Source organism: Numenius arquata, chromosome 2, assembly GCF_964106895.1.
Source record: "Numenius arquata chromosome 2, bNumArq3.hap1.1, whole genome shotgun sequence".
NCBI lineage: Eukaryota > Metazoa > Chordata > Aves > Charadriiformes > Scolopacidae > Numenius > Numenius arquata.
This window is the reverse complement of record NC_133577.1, coordinates 18,288,030-18,314,598: the sequence shown is the minus strand read 5'-3', so window position 1 is coordinate 18,314,598 and position 26,569 is coordinate 18,288,030. Positions and strand designations below refer to the sequence as shown.

Below are 26,569 nucleotides of genomic sequence, written 5' to 3'. Positions count from 1 at the left end.
GAATAAGTGCTTGAATACAGGAAGGAAATGTTTTTTCCTTTATTAAAATTTCACACTCATGAATGACTTCCCTTTTTCAGATGTACCACAGAATTCGCCATTCAGAGTGTATTTACCGTGTAACGATGGAGAAGCTATCCTACCACAGTGTTTGTACAGCAGAAGAGTGGCAAAACCTCATGCACTGTACACTGCCTCCACATATTTATAAAGAAATTGAATTGTAAGTATTTTTCTCATATAGCGACAGTTGCATCTTGTATCAGTTTGTGAAAAAGATGATTTTTTTTTTTTTTTTTTTTTTTTTCCCCTACATGTAGTGGATCATTTTGTAGGAAGCACTTTTATTATTGTACTATCCTAAAATCAAAGGGGTTTATCTCTGGCTTTCTTATACTTAGTTATACTTAATAACCTGTGGACAAATTTTATCTATCAAGGATGTAAAATAATACCTACTCAGAATGGTAGCATTTTCCTTAGGCTACAGTAGTTGCTTTAAGCATTAGTTTATATCTAAGGATTGTAGAGATGAGCTTTCTTTCTGATAGTCCCAGGTAACCAACAGCTCAGAGCCAGAGAGCAGGCTGAGCTGGAACATTAGTAGTTAAGACCAAATACATGATCTCATCCCCTTGCATATGTTTTAGAATGAGAGATTCAGCTCATTCCTGGGATTTTTTGGACTGTGTATTTTTTTGGTTTGGGGGTGGGGTGGGTTGAGGTTTGGATTTGGTTTGTTTGTGGGGTTTTTTTGGTGCATGTGTTTTGTGCATCTGCCTGTGTTTCTTGGAGGAGGGTTAAATGCATACAAATCTCTAAACTTCTTAAGATAATTCAGAGTTATGAATCCCAGGTGCCAGAGTTTAAAGTTGCAGCCTAAATTTGCCTACTAAATTAGCCTAAATGGGACTTCCCATCCAGCCTATCTGAAGGCTTTCTCTGAAAAAAATCAGTTACTTTCAGCTCCCAAGGGGCTGCTGCGTGCTGAAGATGTACCTCTATCTGTATTTTATCAGTCAGTCCCCACTCAACGCTAATGCCAGGACTTCTCTCATTTTTTATCAGTTTCTGGCACGGGACAAAAAATTCTACTGTAGTGACCAGGTGTGTAAAATCAAAACTCTATGGTAATGAGTCACAAAATCTAAGTTGTCTTCGTAAACCTGATCTCCAGAGCTCGTTCACTCCTGTCGGGCGCTGAGCATTGTAACTGTGAGCAAGCAAAGCATGCAAGCGTATGCTCAATAGGGGCTGCTTACAGTTAATGTTCATTACATGCTGAAGTGATTTGCTTGAAAGCCAGAGTATTAGCAGCTTGCAGGATTACACCCTAATAGAAGCTTATTCTTTGCAATACAATTTCTTGTGCTTTGTTAGATGATATTATATAACCCACCTCCTCAGCAAAAAAATTGACTTTTACTTGCAAAGATGACAGGTTTCATTCTAAATTATATTAACATCCTTTAGTTCAAGCAATCTGAATACATTTAACCATTTTCCAAGCAATTCAGCTACCTTCAGCTCTCTTGCACCTGCTGTGCTGCTCAGTGTGCCACGTATGCACAAGCGTTCAGCTAGGTTCAATGGAAAGTAAATAAAAGACTTGCAGCACAGCAGGTGCAGTGAAAGGGGTTAATTAATAATCGAAGGACAAACAGTTCTGCTGAGCGGGTCCCTAATATTAGGCCTAAGTGTTGATATCGGGAGAGGGGAGGAGTCCTCAGCTAATGAAACATAAAAAATGCAGTGTTAAATGTTTGGTTTTTGAAGTTCGGTCTTAATTTCTATTAGCCAGTAAAAGTTGATTTATTCCTCTGTCAAAATTAGAGAGTGTCTCACAGAATTTGTAGCAGAAATTACTGAAATAAAGCAACTAAATATATTATTTGAGACATCATCTTTACAATTCCTGGGAGGAAAGTCTGGAATATTTCAGGAGTGCCTGTAGAGCTCTTGTCATCCCTGAAGAACAATGATTTTTGTACATTACTTAAGCAATTGATTCTTAAATAAAGAAGTTTCTATTAACTAAACAAAGCCAAAGGCTAACCAAAGGTTAATGGTTGGACTTGGTTGATATTAAGGGTTTTTTCCAACCTAAATGGTTCTATGATTCTATGAGCATAGTTCCATTGATCTTAACAGAAATATGTTAGCAAATGCTTACATTGGTAGAAAATACACCCTGTAAAGTCAGTTTTCTGTGTGTATTTGGGAACAAGTGAATGCTGTGGGATATACATTAGCTGTCGTTTCCACTTGCTCTTAGTAAGAATGAAAAGATGTTTGACCTTACTAAGCTGAAACTTTCTTCTTAGATACCACTTTGATATCAGTCCGTATGAGGATGTCTGGCCTGCCATTTTTGTCTACATGGTTCACCAGTCCTGTGGGACAGCCTGGTATGAAATACAAGATTTATAGCTTTAATTCTGTAATTTATGTGTTTATTTATCAGGAATTTTTGAGTTCATTATTTTCCAATTCAAGTTTTTATTTTCTTTGGAGTTTATTTACTATGTTCTGTACAGGGCTGTAATAAGTGGACTGGATTTCTTGTCCCACCTTCTTAGTCTTCAGTTAATAAAATTTGGGAACATCTAGGTAAAAGAACTCAGGATATCATCCAAACAGTTGTCCTTCCAATATATAGAAGTATTGTTTGGTTCAGAGATGAGATTGGCTTTCAGACAGAAGATAGTGACGATGCTAAAAGCACTCTTGCCAAAAAAGAGAGAAGGTCCATGAATACTGATTTTTCAAATATATGGCTGCTGAAATTAATATAGCATATGGTTATAGTAATCTAAGTTTAGATCTGATCTTGTTAAATAAATCAATTATCGACATCATTGTGCATTAATTACGGAAGTGAATGTTTTTCAGATAAAATGTTTCATGTATTGTCACGTATTGACTAAGTCTCTTGGCTAAGTGAATCCCATTGCTGAAAGAAAGGAGCTGGAAAAAAACCTACAGTTGGGCAATTGAAAGGGGAAGTATCTCCCTGCAGAGAGGAGCAGCATTTGGGAAACATTTGCTGGTGACTGTTCAATCTGAGTAACTGGATGAGTCTCTATGCCCTCAAGGCATACAGAAAGACCTGAGCGCCTTTCTCATGTCTTCTTCAATACTGCGAAGTGGGTGACTGTTGTAAATACAGTTCTCTACTGCTCAGTGTAGTTAGCTTGTTTCCGTTCCTGAATGAATGGCTGTGGATGCAGGATTAGGGTTCAAATTCCCAGCTAAGTTCTGTTCTTTTCCCTGTCTGTCTCCCAGTCTCGTTCTTTCAAGGTGTAACTTTGATGGCAAAGAGTTGATATTTTTCAAATGAGTCTCAGCTTTCACATATAAAGCTAAAGAAACGAAAGTGAGGATAATATTTTAAAAGAAGGCTGTTTGGACTGAACTTGTATTTAATTTCTGAAAGAACAAAACTTCTCAACCCTCTGAAACAAGTACAGCTATTTTAAGACTAAAATTTGATTTTTTAATATAATGAGGAGTAAGATTATGCCTTTAAGTATACACCTATGTAATGTATAACTGTCCTGTCCAGGGAGGATTTTGGATAAAAATCCATTGATACTCGCTACATGTTCTTTGCTCTCATGAAGAAATAATCTTTTACTGCTTTAATCAAGTATACAAAATGCAGCAGTGTAGGAAGGAATAGTGTTCTTCATTGAGGTATCATTGGTAATGATTTTCCCTTTGGCTACAATTGTACTGACTCTTAGTAACCACTGAGTTGATATTGGATGTAGATGGAAGTGACTGTTGTGATATTCTGAATTATGATGTACTATTTTAAACAGTAATTCTAACAATTTTCTAGAGCTGTCGGACTTAACTCTCTAGAATTAAGAAAGAAACCCTAAAACTTTTGGGAAAGGCAATATGCCTCCATTTTTACTAACAGCAGATTAAGGTTAAGAAGAACAATTACCTGGCTCAGCACACAACCATAGAAATATGTTTTTCTATCTATCTGGTTCCGTATAGTAGAAACGTTTACATTTTTATATATAGGTCAGAGACACTCAGCCTTGTTTTCTTAGGCCACATATACTGCAATACTGTAACATTAATACCACTTCCCTAAGATACCCAAGAAATTACCAAAATGTGGAATTTAAAAAAACCCGTCAAACCACAGTAATAGGGGAAAAAATAAGAATAAAGGAAAACTGATCTGTTTCTTGAGAGAAAAAGTCCATGACTTGGGACTCTGGCATCTTCAGTTCAGTTCTGGGCTTAAAGTGTAATGTTCCGTTTTCACCCGGGGGAGCTTGGATTAGGTACATCAGAAAATTTTACCTGATATCTAATCTGTGCCTGAATTTCCCATCTGTAAACAAAAAGTATTCAGCTTTCCTTTCAAATAAACAAACATCAATAAACAAAGTCTATTAAAGATTGTGCAGAGCTCTGGTACTACAGAATATGAAGTCTCTCAGAAGTATTTTCGATGAGCATATAAACCAACATAACAATTACTTTATTACTGCTTTCTATTATTACCGTAGTGAAAATAATCTCGATCATAAGATTTTTCTTGTCTATATTAATAGTAAAAATAGAAAAAAAATTCTTTAAGAAATAATCCCATAAATGCTATAGATTTGGGGCATTTTCATGGTGGACAGGAAATTACTTAACAAATATTGTTTCATGAAAAATGAAGAAACAGGGAAATGTGAATTTCTGGAAATTTGGTCAAACTGGAAAAAAAATTTAGAAGTCTTGGTAAAAATAAATTCTTCTTTTCACGATGTCAATATGGAGCATTTCAACTTCTTCTATTCAAAACAATTTATGCCTTTGGCATATGACTGAAATTTTAATTTGAATAGGATTATTTATTCTATCATTTACTTAAAACCTCCTAGTTTTCTATTTTGATCACAAATTATGTTTTCAAATTGTCCATTAGATGCAGAAGTTCACTATTTGGCAGGTTGAATAGATAACAGTTTAAAGAAACCACACTTCAAGATTCTGGGAGGTTATGCAATTGTGTTGCCTGAGGTGGGTAGCTTGACTTGTGTTCCAGAACTTTACAGATTAAATTAAGAGCATTGTCAGGTGTCCACTCTCCTCTGTCCTTGCCAAAACTTGAATGACTCGTGTAATCAATGAGTCATCTGCAATGAGAGTCAATCCTAGCAAGAAGAGTAAATCAAAGAGCATCTTTTATCCTCTGTTGGTTATTTCCCCGTTCTTATTTCTTGTCTCTGACCAAATTAATTTCTTTCTAGCTTTGAACTTGAAAAGCTATGCCGATTTACTATGTCTGTAAAGAAGAATTATCGCCGTGTGCCCTACCACAACTGGAAGCATGCAGTTACTGTTGCACATTGCATGTATGCCATACTTCAGAACAACCAGGGGCTTTTCACTGATCTAGAGGTAGGTGAGATGATTGTATTAGTTACCAGACCTCATCAGAGGTATCAGCCATCATAGAAGTACATTTTCTATGCTAGAGTTTTGCTGTCAGCTTGGGCAGAGTGTATGTAAAGGTCCCTGCAGAGGAACAGGTGTGAGTGGAAAGCCTGAGGAAGGAGAATTATTCAGATTCCTAATCCTAGTGCTTCGTTCCCATTTTTCGGATTTGCCCACTGAAGAAGCAGTAGCAGATTTGCTCTAAATTCATGTCCACATTTTGAGGTTCTCCCTGCCCGCTTACAACCACAGCCTTCATTTTAATTATTTAACTAACTGTCAGATCTGTGCTGAGGGGAGAGAAACACTCTGGTTCTTGAACCCTATGAGGTTTGGGAGATCCTGAATAGGAGTACAAGGGCTTGGTGTTGCAGGGGTGGTTGACATATGTGAGTAATGGGGAAGCGTGGAAAGGATGGAAGGAAAGCAGTTGTCCAAATGTGCTAATTCTTTGATTAGCTTTTATTATACAACAGTTTTCCTTAGCATGTGTGTACATATTTTAAGGATAAATGCATAGTGTTTAAAAAAAAAACAGGAAAAAAATACTTTGAATAGATCACTAACTGGAAAAGTTACAATAATAGAATGGAAGGCTTAGAATGGTTAAATGTTAATATATGCTATGAAGAACTGTCACTTTTTTTTTTCTGAATTATGGTAGGTGCAACTGGGAGTACTGTCTATCATTAGTACTATGTGAAACTGCTGACTGGAAGAACCTGTTTTCAGTTGTGTATAACTTTGCCAAATACTAGCCATTTGGGCTGCAATTTTCCAAGCTCCCTGACTTCCTCAAGCTGATTCATTTGGGAAAACTTCAGCCAAAATTGTTTGGCTCTTCTAAAGAAACATGCTAGTAGAAATCAAGTTTTTGTTCAGTGTATAAGAGTAAAATGAAATTTGGTGATCTTTCATTTGAAAAGGTCTAGTTTATTCTCCTAGGAAGCAGGGACTCGAAAATTGACACTGAAATAGGAAAGTGGCATTTGGCAGGCATGTGCTGAAAGTTGGCAAAGCTATACAAGTTTGAAAAAAATCAGTATTTCTTTAACAACAAAAATCTCTGGATTGCAGCCTCTGGGAATATTTAAAGCTCTGATAACATTCAGTACTAACCAAGTAGTAAGCCCCATCTTTTTGGACATGGAGAGTAAGACAGGGAGAGCAAAAGAGGCAGCTGTTGAGAGATGGAAACAGCCTTTGTTCCCTGCCAAACTACAGCCAGCCTTCACCTGACTGAATGCCTATGTTCCAGCTCTTTCTAGCAGTCCCCTTTCTAGAAACTGGAGATGAGTACGACAACAATACGGGAAACTGCTGAATTAAATTTTGGGGAACTAGGATGGTCTGGTCTCAGGTGAGGGATGATGACATGGGCCTTGATAGACTTAGAGATGAGAAGTATGAAACACTGAAAAGTCTCTAGACTCTGGTCTAGAGACAAATAGATCTAGCAGCTGGCAGTGGTCATAGAATGGGGATCCAAGCAGGGACGATAGGTACAAGGTCAAGAGCACTGGGGTTAGGCATTGTTTAATCCTGAAGGACTGAGAAAAGAACGACTTCCTGGGATGTGGAGAATGGGACAAGCTAGGCAAAGAGAACTATCTGGTACAAGGGACGGACTGATGAGAACTCTTAAGACTAGAAAACACAAAGGTCGTACAGGATGCAACAAGAGAATTAAACTTGGGGGGTAAGGACAGAAAAGCTTATGCCCACTGGATCTAACATGTAGCACAAAGGATTCTGAGACTCATATTTCTTTTGCCATCAGAGACTGTTTTTCAAGTCTATTGATTACATATTTTGCCCCTCCTGATACTAATGAAAAGCAGATAATAGCATCCTACAGCTGTTACTGCATGACTTAAAGTAACATAGGTGTGTGTTATGTTCCTAAGGGTTCCATTTCCACTGAGGATCTGTGTGGACATGTGCTGCTGCATCATCTGTTTTATTAGGTGCTTTTTAAACATGCACTTCACAAGATGCAGTGTTGAAAACATCATTAAAATAAAAATGAAGGGTTTAAAATAAAAGTGAAGGTCTCAAAATCAGAAATACAGTTAGGGTTGCTACAACCTTAATTCTGCACATTGTGTATTTGTGATAAAATCTTTAGTTACATCATTGTTTGCTATTTTTCCACAGAATCATGTGCCTCAGTACAGTATACAGGTTGGATGTTGCTCATTTAATAGGTGGTTAATAGGTATTCTTCTTCTGCTTCATTTTTTAGCCTTATCCTTGTTTACTGAGCATTCATCAGAATCAACTCTAAGACAGAGCTGTTAAGTCTATAATGACATTTTTGTAATACTCCATGCCAACAGTGACTGCTTCACAAACATTAATGAATGTGTTTTCAAAACACACCTGCTGTGTGAAAAACTTTTGCAAGTGTTCATGTATTTTGTGTGTTGAAAGAGAGATTTCTTCAGGATGTTAAGAGTTAATTAAATAAAAAAAAAAAGTAAATCAGTTACTCTCTTACTTTGTTTACCATTGCTGTTGTCCAGCATTTCTCTAGCTCACATTAGTGACTTCCTAGAAAGAGTTTCACCTACGAGGTTTGTTCAAGTGTCTTCAAGGAGCGTTACAGAGCCGGGTATAGCATTGGACTTTGATGCAGTTGCCTTGACCAGGAGTCATAAATGTTATGTATTTCCTCTCCCTCAATAATTGCACTTTTTTTTTTTTTTTTAATAAGCACGGTAAAGATTCAGTGAATGACGAGGCTATCTGTTTAAAACTTGGATTTCTTCCTGAAGAAAAATCCTTCCAATAGGATGTGATTTTGCAACAATGTTTTTTTAAATTCATAATAGATAAAAAGTTTGAATTACAATTGGACCAAGAATTTTAATTTAGCTTGTCCTCACTTTTGTGTTTCTCGCAATTTTAAGGATGTTTCTATACGTGGTTTTTGAAGGCACTGTAAGCATAGTGCAACTCTTACAGTATTTTGCGGAAAGAGTGACATCTAGGGGCAGGAAATACATCTTACTTTTCATGTTTATCTCAATTTTTTTTTTGTAGCGAAAAGGTCTTTTAGTTGCATGCTTGTGTCATGACCTGGATCACAGAGGTTACAGCAACAGCTATCTTCAGAAATTTGATCACCCCTTAGCTGCTCTCTATTCCACATCAACAATGGAACAGCACCACTTCTCGCAGACTGTGTCCATCCTGCAGGTAGGATTATTGAAATTGTATCTTCTGTGCAGTAGAGTCCAGTGGTGGAAATAGGAGTCACATCATTATCCAGTAGATTTTCTGAAGCATGCTTAATTTAATTTCTGGATTGTAGTGCTCATTTAGAAGAGTGGTAGATTTATTACAGCAAGATGGGTTCCACAATTAGCAGACCAAGCATTAAATAATAGTGCAAAACATAGCTTTCTCAAAATCTTGATGTTATAAGAAATATTGTATATTTGAAGGTCTTTTCTTATGGCCTTCCTGTAGAGCTTTTAGCTCCTGGATTAATGAGTTTTTTTCCTATGACCATATGGAATAGGAACTTTGAAGATGAAAAATCAGTTTCTTACTTGCTAGATACTTCCGGCGTAATGTGCTTCAACAAAATCTTCAACCATCCTGAAAGTCTGACTAAAAACTCAAGTGCTAGCAGAAGTTTGCATGAGAAGTTTGAAAACCCGCTGTAATAAATTCTGTGGACACTAAATGTGTGGCATGACAGAGGAAATGTTAATTTTGCACGCATGAAAAGTTTAAACTTGTTTCATTATGTTATCATGTGCTTTTTTGTTATTCAGCAATTTGAAATAATAAAAAAAACTGATTAAGGTATTGTATGAAAGAGAGCTCATGAGATAATGCGTCTGTATGTTTGATGAGTAGAAAACTACAAGAACATGCAGATGCATTTCAGGAAATCCAAGTGTGCTACTGACACACGGATATTTTCTCCTCAGTGAATTGTTTTTTGTGCTCAATTAGAAAAGTGAGAACTCTCACCTGTGAAACTACTGCCAGTCCATAACATACTTGTGCTCACTGGTTTTAGTTTACCATACACACGCTCAATGCACAGCCTTACCATGCTACTGTGCCACTAATTCGTTGTTAACTCTTCTTTCTTTCTGGTCTTTCAGGGGGAAGATAGATATTTTCTTAAATACCTAATCACCTTTTAGGAAAAATACATATTCTGTATTGTATTCAGAAGCACATCTTGTGATTATGGTTTTAGGTATCATATACATTTCATCAGAGAATGGAAACTTTATGTCTGAATGCTCCTCCATGTAGGAGGGTGTAATTGAATCCTTCAGTGGTGGTATGGCATTAGATTTTTAGTATTCATTCTTCGTGTGAGTTTGTGCACAGTGAGCAAGTTCCTCAGTCATTAACACTTCTCTGTCCCGCTATGGCTACGTGAAGCAGACTTCTGTCATTCTTCAAAAACCATTTTGCATTTTTCCTGCAGAAATGTTGTAATTGGTGAAAGTCCCATTTGCCAAGAGGGCAGGAAACCCTTTTGCTTCTCTACTACCTCCTAGCCGTGGCCGTCACTGTGAGTGAGGAGAGAGAGGTGGTCAGGGCTGTTGAGTGGATTCAAACACTGCCTACCTGAGTGCCCATGGGTGGTGATTAGCAGCAAAGGCAGATTAGAGCAGCCTTTTGGACTTGCTGGTTTTTGTTTGGATCAAAAAGCTTTACTAAATTCTTGGGTTGTTGCAAAAAAAAAAAAAAAAAAAACCAAAAAAACCCCAAAAAACCAAAAACAACCAACTCACCAAACCCTTTACGGTTTATCTCAATGAGTTTTAATTTTATGTTAGTAACCTGCAGTACTTTTCACTGTTTGAAACTTTATAGCTGCTTTGCTCATCCATCTGCAGTTCTTGCCTACACCAAATTTATGAATACAGAGGATTCTGTTCACTAGCTTTAGCTCAGCAGGGAAAGAATAAAATCTTAGGAGCTATACTTTGTATGTACTACTCAAAAGCCTAAGTGACATGATCAGAAATGGCAGCTTCTGTCAGTACTTAACAGAATCAGTTCTTTTCTAGTAGTATGAACAGAAGCTGTCACAGTGGACTTTCTGATAGTGCAGCTTCTAAAGCCTAAAGAATAGAATCTAGATTAATTCAAATATCAGAGCAAATAGCCTTTTCTAGTGGATTAGGCAGCAAGGTTGGGGAGGAAAGTGTCCCCAAAACCCTGATTCATGAAAACTAGTAGTAGTCATTTCCTGCTCCCAAAGTGTTGATGATGGGTTAAAATGTTCTGAACTTTGTTTTTTAAACATCATGTTCTATGACTTAGGAGTCTGTCAAAGGAACAATGAGACATAGACGGGTGTATTTTCTATTTATTATTCACAATAAATCTACTTGTCCAAGTAAAGATGTTGGAAAATGACGTTTACGTTCCGGATGATGAGAGAAACCAAGCCTATTTGTACCATGGAGGACTTATTTTGAACAAATTATGTAAATGCTTGACAAAAGTCAGGGAAACTTTTTATGAGCTTCAGCCCAAATGCCAATTAAATGTCAAAATACATCTGCATTTGATATATTTTAATAATATTTTCTATTTGTGAATGTGCACACCTCAACATGACTGGCTTATTCTTTCTTATTTTTCTCTGTTTCCTCTCAACAGTAGGAAGAATTTTGACAAGTTGTTTTCCAAATCTTAGAGATAGCGAATAGTGTTGACTTTTCAAAATGGGATATAGCTTCATGAGCGATCACAGTACATGGATATTGTTAGTTAAATGTGCAATAATACATAGTGGAAATTGAAAAGAGATGACAGTGGCATGTTGCCAGAACCTCCATAGTGGAAACCATTGTCTTTGGTTTATGAGTCAGTCAAATCATGGTTGAACAAAGCAGCTTTTCCCCCTAAATGTTCATATACATTAAAATGCTGTAATTAACTTTATTTCTATACTTTATTTCTATAGAGAAAATTGTATCAATAATTGCAGTAATTTCAGGCACATTTCATTTGTAACACTATGAAAACAGAATTATTTTAGTACTTCAACTTGGATATTTCCTTATCTGTATTATATGTTATGCAGTATCAAGATTATATTTCAGAGTGAATCAGACACTCAGTTTACCAACTTGGCAATGCAGTACTCTGGATTAGGATTGAATCATGAGTTCCCAAACTAATACTGTTTGGGAGTGCTGTGTCTGTAGTGCTTATAAATCACGGAAGAAAAAGATAGCATTTTTCTCTGTTAATGTATTTAGGCTTCAGAAGGAGTAGTCCCAAAACCAAATCAGTGGTTTAGTCATAGGTTTCATGACTGTATTTAAAAAAGAAAGATAAAAATGGGAATTTCAGGCTGTCAACATTTGAGTTTGCAACAAAAATTGTCATTGGGCTGTAAAACCATTGTAATCTGTCTGGTGAAGGAAAGACTGAAATCATCTCAGAATTAGAGCTTGTGCTTTTTATTGGTTTTTTACTTTTTCATAGCTGGAAGGGCACAATGTCTTCTCCAATCTGAGCTCCAGTGAATATGAGCAAGTACTTGAGATCATCCGGAAAGCCATCATCGCTACAGACCTTGCCCTGTATTTTGGAAATAGAAAACAGCTTGAAGAGCTGCATCAGGCGGGAGCATTAAACCTTAAGAACCAAGCACACAGGTAAAGAGGCAAACCGATATTAATTCACTATGGCATTAGTCCTAGAAAGAAAAACCTTAGTTTTGCAAAAAAACTTCTGTGTATACACAGTAATTTTCTTACACATGAGATTTCTAAGACCAGTTGTGTGTAAAATTCCAAGTATGTAACAGTAATTTCCATTGTTTTATATTTACATGCCTTTGGATGTCATTTACACAGTTCAGTGACAGATCATCTGCAGAGGAAAGTTAGTGCACAGGCAGTGAAGTGGTGGAGGAAAAGGATATAGTGCAATAATTGCTTAGTTTTATTTCTACATCAATATTTTTATTACTCTGTCAACATGCCTTTTTGGAAAGAACTCTGGTCAGAGCTCAACCTTTGTGAGTTAAGATAGCATTAAGTTTTAAAAGTATACAAGTGCATATATTCATATTCATAAATACATGACGGTCCATATAAGCAAAACATATTGCACTCTGGATGAGAGATGTGTCTCGGGCTTCATTAAAGTGCTCATGCAGCCCTCCATGAATCCTGTCATTAATCTAGTGTGGTGAAAAATTAGAGAGGTAATATGGGAAAAAATGGAGTCGTGATTCTTATCTCTTTTCAGAGGGAACTTTGGTACTCGGGTCTTCTTTCTGAGGAGTTTTACAGGGTTTTACCAGCAGTTTTGAATAAATTATTTTAACACTGTAGGAAGGGCAGTTTTTAAAAGCTTATTTCCCAGTATGGAACTGAAGCTTGTCAGACTTGAATAAACTTCAACATCTTAAAAAGACAAAGATATAGTAGTTCCTGATAATCTCAGAATGAAATTTACCAGAAATCTTGATTTACCAGAACTCTTGGTTTATAAAATTTAAATAGGATCATAACTATCTAGTGTGCAATTGAATATTCTATTATGTTTGTATTTTTTTATCTTGCCTGCCCTCAGAGCATTTTCAATGCAAACCACGTGCCCGAAGCTAGGACATCAGTTTGTAATGTGGCTAAAGAGTCCAAGACTTGTATTTGGTATCTCTACATGCAATGGAATGCTAAATTTGGTCCTTACATGGCTGATGAATCCTTTTTCTTAACTCAGGGGAATTGCACTTTGCCATTTATCTATTGATTCTATTATGTATTTGTATATTTTCCTTGGTATATTTGTCTGTTGGTACAGTTTTAACGATTGCCATCACATTGGCCTGCAAGTCAGCAAGTTGTGTGCTTTTTCCATGGAATAGGCATTATTAACAAAAATGTAGGTGTCCTTAAGTGTCATCTTAAATTCTCCACTGGGTGGAAAACACATGAAATCATTCATTAATTTGCCAGTTTTCTTTATAAAACTTAGATTCATAAACCATAGGTTTGGGTAGTAGACGAATGCTAGAAAACTGTTTAAGTAAGATATTTTTTGTGTGTGTGCCTTATTCTAATAGTGATTAATATCTTAGTGTTGTTGCTCAGGTATTCTGTGACCAGGTTTGTCAGTGTATAGGACAGGACATGTAGGATTCTTGTTCTGTCAGGGTTAGAATTCATTCCAACAAAGCAGTGACAGAGTATCCTGAGATAGAACTAGTCTTTTCCTCTTTTTGGAGCACGTGTGCCTCTCTCTTTAAAAAACAGAAATGCAGCAGCAGGATATGCCATTTTTCTTTTTATATACAGATGTACTGTATTTTCAGAAATGTAAGGAGGGGCATGTGAGTGTTTTAACAGGCAGGCATTCTTGTGTACTTTTCTATGAATGTGATTGTGTAGAGGATAGTCAATGAACTCTGGTTGCAAACAACACAGGGAATGCTACAGAGAATATAATACCCAATTTGTATGATGTCTTGCCAGTGAATCGTAAACAAGTGAGGAAGAAACAAGCAAGGCAGGAGAAATTTTGTAGTATATATACCCTTTGCTGCTGATTGAACTGAAGAAGGGCAAATAAAAACTTTGTAATGTGATCATTAATTCTTTACCAAACTTACAATTCAATGTAATTTTATTGTAGGGATAGAGTGATTGGTCTGATGATGACGGCTTGTGATTTGTGTTCTGTAACAAAGTTATGGCCAGTTACCAGACTGACAGCCAATGATATATATGCGGAGTTCTGGGCTGAGGTATGTGTGTTTCTTTTTGTTTACTGTATTTTCTTTATAAATGGAAGTATCCAGGAAGAAAAACCAACCAAGATATCCAGTATTGGATATCTTAATGTGCTTGTTTTAAAAAGTGTTCATTGGTGCATGCATGTATTCTGTTGTTTACTCTGAAGATGTTTAAAGAATTAAGTTAGCTTCCTAATTTTCAGGCACCATTTTTTCTCTCTGTTAAAAATGAATTTAGAAAGTGTGTCCTAACATAAAGTGGCCAAGCAACAGAACACAGAAGAAAATCTGTAAAGTTTTTTAAGTCACTAACTGTAGTTTTATGAAGTATCTGTTTGTATTCTAGAAATCCAAAATATGAAACACGCTTACAAAGCTGTAGTATGAGTGCAGGAAATGCTAAAGGAACTATGACAAACCTTAAAATTGTTCTCATCTGACCATTTGAATCTTTTTCTGAGCCAGCTCAACAACTGTGTTGTTGAGAGCGCTGATTTTTTAATATACTGAAAGTTACTCCACAGATAAGATGTACTGAGAATTGAAACAAGGCATCAAGTTGTGCAAGTGTAATCATGTTCATAAATAAAGATTCAATCTCTCGCGTGTCTTACGCTGAGTAAATGTTATAATCATTTAATTTTTAAAGTGGGAGTGGCTACTTTAGGGATAAGGAATGAATTCTGAGGGTGTTGCGTGGAGTTGAATTTATGCAGTTTTAGAAGATACGCTGTATTTTCAGAACTACTATTGAACATGTGTATCATAAAGTGTTCTTTTCTGTTATGTGTCCAATGGAAGTCTGCAGAATTCAGTGGGATTATTTCTGTTTTACACGGGTGTAAAATGGAAGTCAGTCCCACAGAGTTGTAGCATGCATATAGCGTGGAGATTGTTGTCCTGCCTGTTGCATGTTCATTATGAAATTGAAGATGTGCATGGCTTGTGAGTGTTTTTTTATTTACATGTTCTCATTCTCTTAATTATGAACAGCTCAGACTACAATAAAATATGTGAAAAATGCAGACTGTATAAGCTCAAAGATCTAGATCAGTACTCACTTTCTGAAATGTCACCACTGGAAAGTGAATAGTCTTATGGGTGATATAATGGAGGTATGATGTTGATGTGCCTCACCAATTACATACTCAATTTCTTTTGCTTACAAGTACAAAGACTTTTTAATGCAAGTCTTGCAAACTCAGTGCAGAAGGAAGGATCAAACCGATTTTTCCTACTCAACAATAGTTAAGATGGGAATTGTGGACATAATTGAGCCTGCCCAGACTTTAACCCGTTTTGTAATCCATGGATATGTTAATAAAGGTGGATCTTGTTATATTGCTACTACATGGAGCAAATGTAAATTAGAAGTCATTGACAGAAATTGAATTCTCTAATTGGTGTTTTACTGAATCCTCTTTAAGAAGAGGTTAATTGATACGTGGCAGAAGTTGGATATGTTGTGATCCAGTCAGGATGGCTGACAAATCCTGCCACAGGTGTAAACGCTTCTGGAAATCACATATGTGTTTGCACATACTGAGCACAAGAAAACACTCGTGTTTCTAGTGCATGAGTTCCATCTAAATGTAATAGTTCTTTACTGTGAGGGTGGTTTACCAGTGGCTTTGGAGTCTCCATCATTTGAGATACTCAAAACTTGACTGGACACAGTCCTGGATCACCTGCTCTGGCTGATCCTGCTGGGGTAGGTGTGTGGGGTGGATGGGTGATTCAAAGAGGTCCCTTCCAGCACAAACCATTCTGTGATACCTTTTTATTTCAAGGTGAAATGGTAAACATAAATTTGAGCTTTGTTCATGAGCTTTGAATTTGGGCATAATCAGTCAGAGGCTGGACAGCTTCCTCAAAGCTCTGACTTCATGTGTTTCTCAGGCACTTGATATCTTATGTTAATCAAAGAGCTTAAAATCATGTGATGCTAACTGGTTTAGTATTGAGGTTCTTATCACTGAGACTATGGCAGCTGCAGGCAGTCTTGGATCAATCAATTGCAGTACTTCAAGCAAATGGAAAAAAATTTAATATTATTTACTGGGGGTGCATAAAAACAAAATTTGCTTACAGTTCCTAAATAATCCACTGAATATCTATGCTTGGAATTGTTACAGGCATCTTATTTATCAGCTGAGGAAGGAGGCTTTTCCTTTTGTTTCTTTCCACAGTAAAATGAGACTAGATGCAATGATTCTAGCCTCTCTAACTACTTGGAGAAAGAAATAATGTGATGCGAGACGATAGTACAGACATCAATTCAAAAATAACTTCCTGATTACATCTCTTAGTTTTAATTGAGAAGGATCATAGTTAATAGATGTTGTTGAGGCCAAATATGCAAGAGGGAATTAACTTCCAGAAGCCCCAATCTTTTCTACCCTCAAGGTAGTTGCAAGGCAGTCAAACAGAAAGATACTCTGCTCAGGCCAGGATCAATTTATTATATTGCAAACTTCTCTTTAAGTAAAGGTGCCAAAATCCTCCCTTGGAAGGCTCATTGGCATTTGAAACATGGCTTGATAAAATCTTATGAGAAAGGTGTATTCCATTATCTTCTGGAGATGCCTTCACTAACTGTAGCAGAAGCATAGAACACAGATTTAGGGAACGTCCCAAGCTTTCAGATAAACTTCTGTAAGCTGAATCTCACAATAAGGGACACAGATAAGCATTGTATGAGCAGTTATCCTGCATAAACTTTCTCCCTAACTAAGGTGTATTGGGTCTGGCTGGGATGGAGTTAACTTTCCCCATGGCAGCCCTCATAGTGCTGGCACTAGCTCTATCAGACATGGGGGAAGCTTCTGGCATCTTCTTACTTAAATCGCCCCTGTAGCCCCCAGGCTACCAAAACCTCACCACGCAAACCCAGTACATAAGGTTAGTGATCTGAAGATCTCATTGACTTTGGAATCTCAGACCTGAGCAGTAGCCAAAAGCAACCACTGCTATGGCTGTAGTTAGCTTTATAACCTCAAGATTAAAGGTGTTTTGACAGTGCAGTTGAGGCATAAGACTAATGGAAAACATGGATTTTTAACGAGTAATTGTGTTCAGGCCCAGTATAGCGCTCAGAAATGTGTTTTGGCTGCTCTGCTGGTAATGGGTGAAATCTAAGGAGAGAATTTTCTCCAGTACATTACATATATCTGGTCTTTGGATATACTACATCTTTCCCAGTATTCCTCTTATGAGTGTAATGGATAACGTATTTCCAGAAGGATGTTTGACAGACAGCTTCTTCAAAGCAGCATGGTGAAAAAGATTGGGTTGTTGACATTGAAATTAATCTATTTTATTCAGCTTCTCCTTGGATGGGTGAGTTGTGTTCTACTGGTCATTCTATTGTAGTGCTTTAAACAGGTAATGTTTTGAAAGATGAGACTAGCTACGAATAGAAGAGAATAGAATCAACTGATTTCTTTGGTTTTATTCTTCCAGTTGCTTTTTATTATGGAGACACCCTTGGAAGCAAGGAAAATGTGTGTACATGGACTCAAAAACTTCATTTTCAGTATCTGCTATTTACGTTATCATTTAGGTGAATGTGTAATGTAGGCTCATTAGCCCCTCCTTAGGCAGTTTTCTGAGTTTGCCTTAGACCAGTACCAGACATTATTTTAAATTCTGGATTTTTAGATTGACATACAATAGAAGATGGAAGTTAATTCAGACCTCAGTAGTCTTGATTTTTGTTTTCCTAATCTCACACTCTGCTTTTCTCCAGGGTGATGAAATGAAGAAAACGGGTATTCAACCTATTCCTATGATGGACAGAGACAAGAAAGATGAAGTCCCTCAGGGTCAGGTAAGAATTCTCTCAGTTAAATAGTGCGTTAAATAAAACTCCTCCTCTCGAGTGGATGGACCACAAGGTAGGGACTGGGGGAGCAAAGACCCTCCCACTGTCAGCAAAGATCAGATTCCTGACCACCTGAGGAACCTGAAAATTCAGAAGTCTATGGGACCAGAGGAGATGCATCCCAGCACAAGAAGTGAACCTCATGATGTTCCACAAGGCCAAATTTAGGGTCCTGGACCTGGGTTGGGGCAACCACCGGTATCAATACAGGCTGGGGGATGAAGGGATTGAGAGTAGCCCTGCCGAGAAGGACTTGGGGGTACTGGTGGATGAAAAGCTGGACGTGAGCCAGCAATGTGCCAGCTGCCGCCCACAAAGCCAACCATATCCTGGGCTGCATCAAAAGATGTTTCTCTTTAAAACACAATAAGTATTGTTCCAAGGTCTTCATCAGGTTCTTTTTTATTTTGTGCTCTGTTTCATGCTGCTTAATAGTATAACAGTAAAATATTAAGCATGATAGGACATTAAAAGCCAACTTCAGTAGTATATTTGTAGCTGCTGTATCTTACAATGTTACAGCAAAATGTGAGATTTAGGACATGCATAATTCTGTGAAAGTAACCATTCCTGTATTTATGTAGAGACTGAAGAATTTAATAAAGCATTATCATCCATTTCCTTGGGCTGTAACAAAAAGCATTAATGAGTATTTTTATGTGGATTTTAATTAAAGCATTAATACCTTATTTAAATGACAATGATGTTTAGGAAATGAGGATTTGTATAAACATGTAATCTCTGAAAAAAACTATTTCTGCCTCAAGTACTCATCTTTGAGAATAGTTTGTGCTTAGCTCTTCCTCTTGAGCGGCTGGATCAGTTGGTGTCTGTTGAGCTTTACACCCTTTGCAGCACAACTCATGTAAGGTCTCTGGGCTTGGTGTGTTCCTACTGTGGAGCCTGCACTGAGGATTTTTTTCTGACTCAGCAAGGATCCCATCACCCTCTTTTCTGCCCCTACTTTGGAACACATGAAGAAAATAGAAATGACAAAACTATGCGGTGGCCTGAAAGCCCTTTTAATAAGGAAGTCAAGCCAGCTTGAGTAATGAAGGGAGAGAGAAAGAACGGTTTGCGTGCTTCAGCCACTTAGCTTACCCCAGAAATATAGTTTTCAAGATGAAAATAAAAAAGTTTACTCTTATGCAGCAAGGATTAAAATCTTAAAAGTGCTTTATTACTTCAGTCAGAACATTAAGGATCCAGCTCTTAAAGTATGTTTAGGATGCATGGTTGGACAGACGGGAACAATTTATTTCAGAAACAAAAGATACCCTCTAGTTCCTCTTGTTTATGCATCTTTAGGATAGACATACATTGCCTCTCCTGCAGTGACTTCAATAATTTGCTCATACCTGAGTGACCACTAGGCTTTCTCTCTAGCCACAGCAACATAAAAATAAATCCGGAATAATTTATTCAGGTAATCTAAACCTTTTACAAAAGGGATTTGTTTGAGTTTGCTCTGGTCAGAAATGGAAACTCTCATAAAGGAATGTTTTTAATAAGCTTGGCTTTATTCAAAACCTAAATCCATTGAGTCTTTTAGGGTTTTTTTCTCCTTGATTGATGTACATTTTAGCTTAAAAGCTTTCAGGACCTTCAAGGGCACATTTTATTATGAATACTGGGGTTCTAAAGAGAAGATTGTTTGGAATATATTGCAAATTAACTTAGTTTAGTTGAATTCTTTTATGTTTTGCAATGGCAACACATTTCTCATTGAGCGAGAAGGTCTACAGTGTGACTGTACCTAAGTTCCCATTTTAATTTTTAATAGCTATGGGGTAACGTGCTATTTTCCAATGAAATACAATAGTCCCCCTTAAAAGCAAACAAACAGGAAAAAAAAAACCACAAGAAAAAACACATAAGAAGAAAACAGTGCACTCTGCAGAACAGCAAGCATTTTGTTGATGAGCAGACATCCCAGCTGAGTGCAGCAGCCTTGCCTTCTCACCAGCTGCAGTTTCTTTCTGTTGGTTGCATCATGGTTGCTTCAACTCAGACTGTTGGGTTCTCAGGTCAGAAAATGTATCTTATTTTTTTAAAAGTACAGAATGGACTTGGTTATGTAGCACTAGGTGAGGAATCTCGGTGTTAATGGAGGTGAGGACAAGAGTTGCTCTTTGATTTCTGAGTAAGGGCCAATGTTTAGACTCTTAAGAAGATTTATTATCAAATGCTTTGGTCACAGTACAATACATACTATTTCACTAAAAGACATTTAAAACCTCTGCCCAAAGAAAAGGGATCATAGTGTGCTACTGTAATTATTATGAGAGTCTGGAATAAATGAATGATGTTATAATGGATCTGAATTTAACCTGTCATGCTTGCTAATATATAAGTAGCATTTTCTAAAAATTCCCTCATGTCATGACAATTTAGCTGTGACGTGGTAGCTGTCATAGGCCCCTAAGCCCGTATGAATCAGATATCATTAAAAAGGTGCTCATTTGATGTTCTCTAAATAGATTTATATGATAATGGTAAAAATATATCACCGAACCATATACATGAAAAGAAATTGCAAACGAGTTATTGATCACAGTGCACATCTTTTAGAAACTTTCCAAAGGTGCAAAAAGCCCCTAGCAGCTCAAGTGAATTGAGCTGTGGAATACATACTCTGGAGGACATCAGAACAATCCAGAATCTGATCATATTTTGGGCAATGCTGCACAACTATTTTTTTAAAAAAAAATTGATCACAAGAACAATTTTTGCAGAAATGGCTCTGCCATCTGCACCTGCTTCCTGCCACTACTGACACCAAAAAGCCAGATGGATCCTGAGTAAGTCAATTGAATCAATTGGATAAGAAAAAGTCCTGTAGAAAATCCTATCTAAAGCAGCCATATTAGTCGTAAAAGAGAGGCAGGTAAGCAACTTGCAGTTGGCAGAGACTTCACTGTTAGTGCTTCATTTAAAGTATTCAGATATTAGGAGGAGGTGCAGAAGTATGAAGTACTAACTTAAGTAGTAATTAAGTAAGTAGTCAGCAGCTTTGAGCTAGTTGGCTGTTAACTTTCAGCGTTGTAGTTTGGCAGCATTTAACTATTCTTTTTTTTCATTGTTGTTTTTCATAGATTGGGTTCTACAATGCTGTAGCCATCCCATGTTACACCACACTTGCACAGATCTTTCCTCCAACTGGGCCACTACTCCGAGCGTGCAGGTGAGTAAATGCGCAAACTTTTGCACAGCATGTAGCTTGGTTAAAAAGCAAACGTGCTTTGCAAGTTTGTCTGGAAATACAGACCTTTAATTTTAGAATTTACATGCAGATAAACAGGGATATGCATCTCACATTAATCTATGCAGAAACCCAGAGGCAGTAACTACTGGCTGGGACTATCCAATGCAGATCTACAGACACAGCTGATGAAAATGTGTTTGACGCTTAAAGCTCTCGGAAAGAAGCCAGCTCAGTGTTTACATATCCCTATTTAGGCTGGTTCAGTGCAATTTCCCTCTGTGTCCTTTTTACTTCAACATGGTTCTCACAACTAAGATTGGCTAGAATGCTGTTTCATTTAAAAAATGTGGTTTTGGCATGTTTTATTTCATGTCATTAAAAAGCAGGAAAAGAAAGATCCCTGGAATATTCAGTAATTGGGAACATAAGAGTGGTGCCACTGGGATGTGAGAGAGGCAAATGTAACTTTGTCCTATCAAGCAGTTGGGATGTAGCTTGGGATTTTCTGAAGGAGAGGAAAGAGTCCTTAACCAACTGGCTGCTTCTACCCTGGAATGATGGTGGATCTCTTTGTAGGTAGTTCGGTTGAATAATTATATACGGGACCTTAGCAATCTTTTCTGACAAAACTTTTATTGAAACCAGTATGCTTCATGAAAATGTTTCAGTTTCATGTTAATCAGTATTCTCTCAAGAAAAACAGTTGGTTCATACAATGCCAGCAGTCTGTATTCAGGGAAAAGAGGTCTATTATTTTTCTATGCTCTTACTTAGCACCTCTCTCATTTTTATTTTTTTTTTCTCTTGTGGTTCTTAAATTCTAGTTTGCATTGAACTTTTTCTTTGTCCTGTAAGGCAGATCTACCTACTCTGTCACTTCCCTGATCCTGTGGACTAAATGATCTGTGTGAAGTAACAGAAGGGTGCCCACTAGGTACAAAACGCTATGAAATTTTTGCATAGTGGTTAGCAAAAATAATTTCATTTGCACCTAAACACTGTTTCATATAGCTATGAGAAGAATATGTAGGTCTGGACCAGTGGGACAGAAGACTATCTCACGTGAAACTGATTATCGAGGAGCCGTCATTAATAATAGTCAGTTGCCTCTAAGGTCCTGCTGCTGGGTATGGCTGTGCAACCCTTAGATGGATATGGAGGGAATATTAAGTAGGATTAGAGACTAAACCTCTGTAGTTATTACATTAATGGGGCTAGAGCTGGAATCCTGTTTAGCACCTGTGCTTTAAGAAGAGTAGATAAAGACACTAGCAAATAAGATTAAGAAAGAGCTAAAAGAATGTTTTGAGATCTTAGTAGTGAGAGACTAAAAAAATCTGACATAATGTATTTAGTTTATCCAAAAGAATGACTTCATAAAAATCTGTAACTTTCCCATAATATGTTTTTTGATTAGACAAAGCTCATTAATTTAGCAGGTAAAGACTACTTGAAACCCAAAGGTTCAAACAAGTAATATGATGAACATCTTTTTTAGCATTTGGAATAATGTCAGTTGAAGATCTTAAGCCAAGGCTAGGTATACTTTTTAAAAGAGAGGGGTAAAAGGGATAGAGGTCTGAGGCACAGTTACTGTGAGGAAATTGCCAAGGCCTGTCCTCTCCAGGCACTCAGGCTAGGTGATCCTTACAGTTGTGTCTTCCGTCCTTAGAAGCTGTGAAAGTTACAATGTCTGGTAAATAATAGGCAGTAATTTGTTATCCTAAATTGAGTAATGTGGAAGTATTCATAAGCGCATATTTTAGTGGCTCCATCAGTTACAGTATAGCATTAAACTCTTCTCTATTTTCAAAATGCCATGGAGTGTGTTACTATCGTAACAGTATCAAAGTCCAAATCCCGATTTGGAATTTGGAGTTACAGTGCAGGGTAGGAATATGTACTCCTTGAGCCACCTTGACCTAATATGTACGTGTTGATAGTTTGATTATAGATAATTGAATAATGTGTATTCTGACAAATAAGGAAGAGTTGCTTTCAGTGTGAAATTAGAGAACATGAAGTAAACTACAGAACTGCTTGTAATCCTTTCAGTCTTTACAAGGTCGTGAGTCACCCAACTGCTTTACTGAGGGGTAGTCTGAGATCTTGGAAGTTTTCGAACGTCTTCCTCTTTGTAATCCTTGCATGAAGGCATCTAGTTCCAGCTGTATTGATGACTGAAAGCTAAGTGGTCGCTTATTCGATCCATGTAACTGGAGCATAGATTGTGCTTTGCGTAACCATGTTTTCAGTCAGAAAGATTTCTATACTGTTTACCTGGACTAAACAGCATCAACTATAATACCCACCATCAGAAATGCAGTAACGCTTATCATGAGTGTTTCCAGCTACTTGTTTCTGCTCAAGCAGATGCAGAACTGGGGCATAGATGTCTGGATGAGGTTTAAGATCTCCATAAAACTAAAGAGCTTCCTGATAAACCACACCCTGGCACAAAGTCTTCTGAGGAGCCGTTTGATAGTTTTAGCTTAGCCTTGAAATTACCCTCTGCTGTCTGTCTGAGGGGGTTGAGGAGGAGGTGTTGGGAGTTCAGACTTGGAGATGCAGAGTAGGAAATCAAGAACAAAGATCTATCTTCAACTCCCCTGTTACTAAAATGTATGTTATTGCAGGGTTTAGGTTACTCCAGAGTGTTTCAAATAGCTGATTTTGCACTACATTTTGTTTTCCTTTATTTTTCACGGGTAACTTGTATTCAGTGTGATGAGAGGAATACAGCCTCATTACTGTTTGGCATTGCCTCAGCTACTGACTGAACCCATTTTGATATCACCCCTTCACCAGCTTGTTCTTGGAAAGCGGTGTTTAAACTGCTAAGTTGTTTGGAACACAGACACCGGCTGCAAATAATAACAGCAGAAGCACCCAAGACAGCATGTCAGCATCAAGGTTTTACTTTTGAGAGCCTCTGGGCATTTATTCCAGACACTTAGGAGCCAGGGAGGAGCCAGGGCTTGATTGGGAGCACAAAGGCAAATGAAGTGAATTATCTACATTTTAGGAGAAAAAAAAAAAAAAAAGTGTCAGTCACTGATTTCCCTGAGGTAAGGCAGCAGCTAAGAATCTAGAAGGTTTTCTTGTCCCATAATTTGTACCACATTTTTAAATACTGTCTTATCATTCTGTATAGACCAAAATTACCAGCTACCTGTGTTACAGCGTTCAGAATAAGTCCTATGTGTGTTTTGTAGCACACGTACTCAGTAGGCCTACCAAAGTGGCAAATCTATGATAGCACATTTATTTTGAGTTTGAGGTGAAGTGATTTAATTTTTCCTTTATTTCAGACCAAATAATTTTAAACATTTTTCCATGTGCTTTCAAGTCTTTCGATTCTTACTGAAACTGATATAATTTAAAATATTTTGCCTGCAATTCTCCTCATTACTTTCACAATTTCAGGAAAGAGACCTAGAAATAGTGATGGTTCTGTTTTTCTGATCCTTAGTGCGTGATTGTATTAGCTGATATTCAGTGCCATATTAATGCTGCCTTCATGACTTCCAGTTGGCCTGGAGTGCTGGCAGAGCAGGTTTCCATCTGCATGCAGAAAATGGTGTAGGTGTTCCCCTAGAGGGCACCAGCTTTCTTCAGTAAACTCCATCAGATCCTGCCTTCCCCGGTCCCCGGAAAATGCAACATTTTCTCTTCTTACCTGTTCTCCCTGCTTTCAGCTCATTATTTGCTATTTTATCAACTGTTTCAGCAAAGCTGTGACATAAAAATCAGAAGAGCTCTGCCACATAAATTCCGATGTAATACCATAATATGACACATAGCATGTAAGACCTTAGTACTTTTACCTTCCTGTTTGTTTACTGAAGACATCTGAGAACTGTTGTTTTAGTAACTAGGTATCTGATAGTATGAAACTGAAGCACTTGAGCTTAATCTGTTTCTCTCTGTATTTGAAGACTGAATGCTAGATTTGGCTGGAGGTCGCGTGTCTGCTATTGGATACCATCAACAGACTTCCCAGTCACAGACACCCAGTCATTAGTGTACAGCGAGTAAAATTATGGGGCTGTACTCCCTTCAGATCATTAGAACATTGCCAACTTGATTCCTCATCATTTTATGGCTTGTGAACCAAAATTTGGACTTGGGGTATGGCCAGGCTGTGAGGCAGTAAAAATTTCTGTCTCAAGGGATGGGTACTCTTTAAACATAGTATATGAATAGTATGAACACCACATTAGTAACTGAAAGTTGGTAGTCTGATGTTGGCATGCAACGTTTCATACACGGTCAGGCAGCCTGTGTGCAGGAGTTTCAGAAGGCTTAATGCCCTTCTGTGGTTTCCAATGAAGGAAGTTTCCTGGCAAAAGTCCTGGTCTCTGTGGTGGTTTTGAAAAGGGCCAGAGTCTGCTGTGGTGAAATCGCTGAAGTCCAAAGCTGAGGAAGGCCGCTTGTCTCCAGACTTGCTGTTTCAGTCTCTGCAGACATGTCTCTCCTGGGTCACAGCTGGGTTTTCTTTGCAGCCATGAGGGCTAGAAATTTCTAGAGCAGGAATCTTTCGGTCTAGGGCTTGTTCTGGGGAAGGTATGCCATAGGTTTATATGCAGTCAACATATATGTATATGAGCCACACAGAATTACAAAATGGGATAACTGAAGGCGAAGGATGAAATAATGTAGAGATGATAAAAGCTTGGATGATACGCAGGTACTGCATAAAGCTACATCTCAAGTATAGTACAGCAGACAGTATTGTTAGGAAGAAATCCCAATAAACTTATGGACAATGCTTTACCTCTTTGACTTTTTTGCATCTGCAGGGACAATCTCAACCAATGGGAGAAAGTAACAAGAGGTGAGGAAGCCTCTATATGGATTCCCTCCCAGTCCCATGCTCCTGGGACCTCAGATTCACTTCCTGTGAAGATTGATGACTGAACAGCAGTAACAAATTGCTTTAACCTGAAAAGCATCCCTTCTTTTTTGGGGGGTTGTTTTTTTTGTTTTGTTTTGTTTTTTGTTTTGTTTCATTTTTATTTGGAAAAAAAAAAAGGAAAATGAAAAGCTACAAAATGCTAAGAAGCAGATCTGCCTAGGAAGGTAACACCCATGGAGTTACCTCAGCTAAATGACTCTGGCAGCCAATCTCCTGACCTACACCAGTGACACAATGTGAACAGAGGGAAAACGACAACCCAGATGTTTTGGAATCAGCTATCAAAAGAGAACTTAGGACTTGTGAATATAAAAGACTGGCCTTATCTCATGGGCTACATTGCTGAGGCCTTAATTTAAAACTGATGGG

The 26,569-nt window shown here is 37.6% G+C and overlaps 1 protein-coding gene across 1 annotated transcript in view; it reads left to right on the top strand.

Annotated features, from left to right (window-relative positions):
• Positions 1–26,305, top strand: part of PDE10A (phosphodiesterase 10A) — a 186,699-nt gene extending 160,394 nt beyond the window's left edge. Inside the window, exons 14-22 of the mRNA XM_074168084.1 lie at positions 81–223; positions 2,325–2,408; positions 5,268–5,418; positions 8,500–8,655; positions 11,935–12,107; positions 14,095–14,206; positions 17,943–18,023; positions 21,173–21,261; positions 26,085–26,305. Of these exons, the coding sequence (XP_074024185.1) occupies positions 81–223; positions 2,325–2,408; positions 5,268–5,418; positions 8,500–8,655; positions 11,935–12,107; positions 14,095–14,206; positions 17,943–18,023; positions 21,173–21,261; positions 26,085–26,202 (1,107 nt within the window). The 3' untranslated portion in view covers positions 26,203–26,305. The remainder of the gene's footprint in view (positions 1–80; positions 224–2,324; positions 2,409–5,267; positions 5,419–8,499; positions 8,656–11,934; positions 12,108–14,094; positions 14,207–17,942; positions 18,024–21,172; positions 21,262–26,084) is intronic.
• The last annotated feature ends 264 nt before the right edge of the window (positions 26,306–26,569 follow it).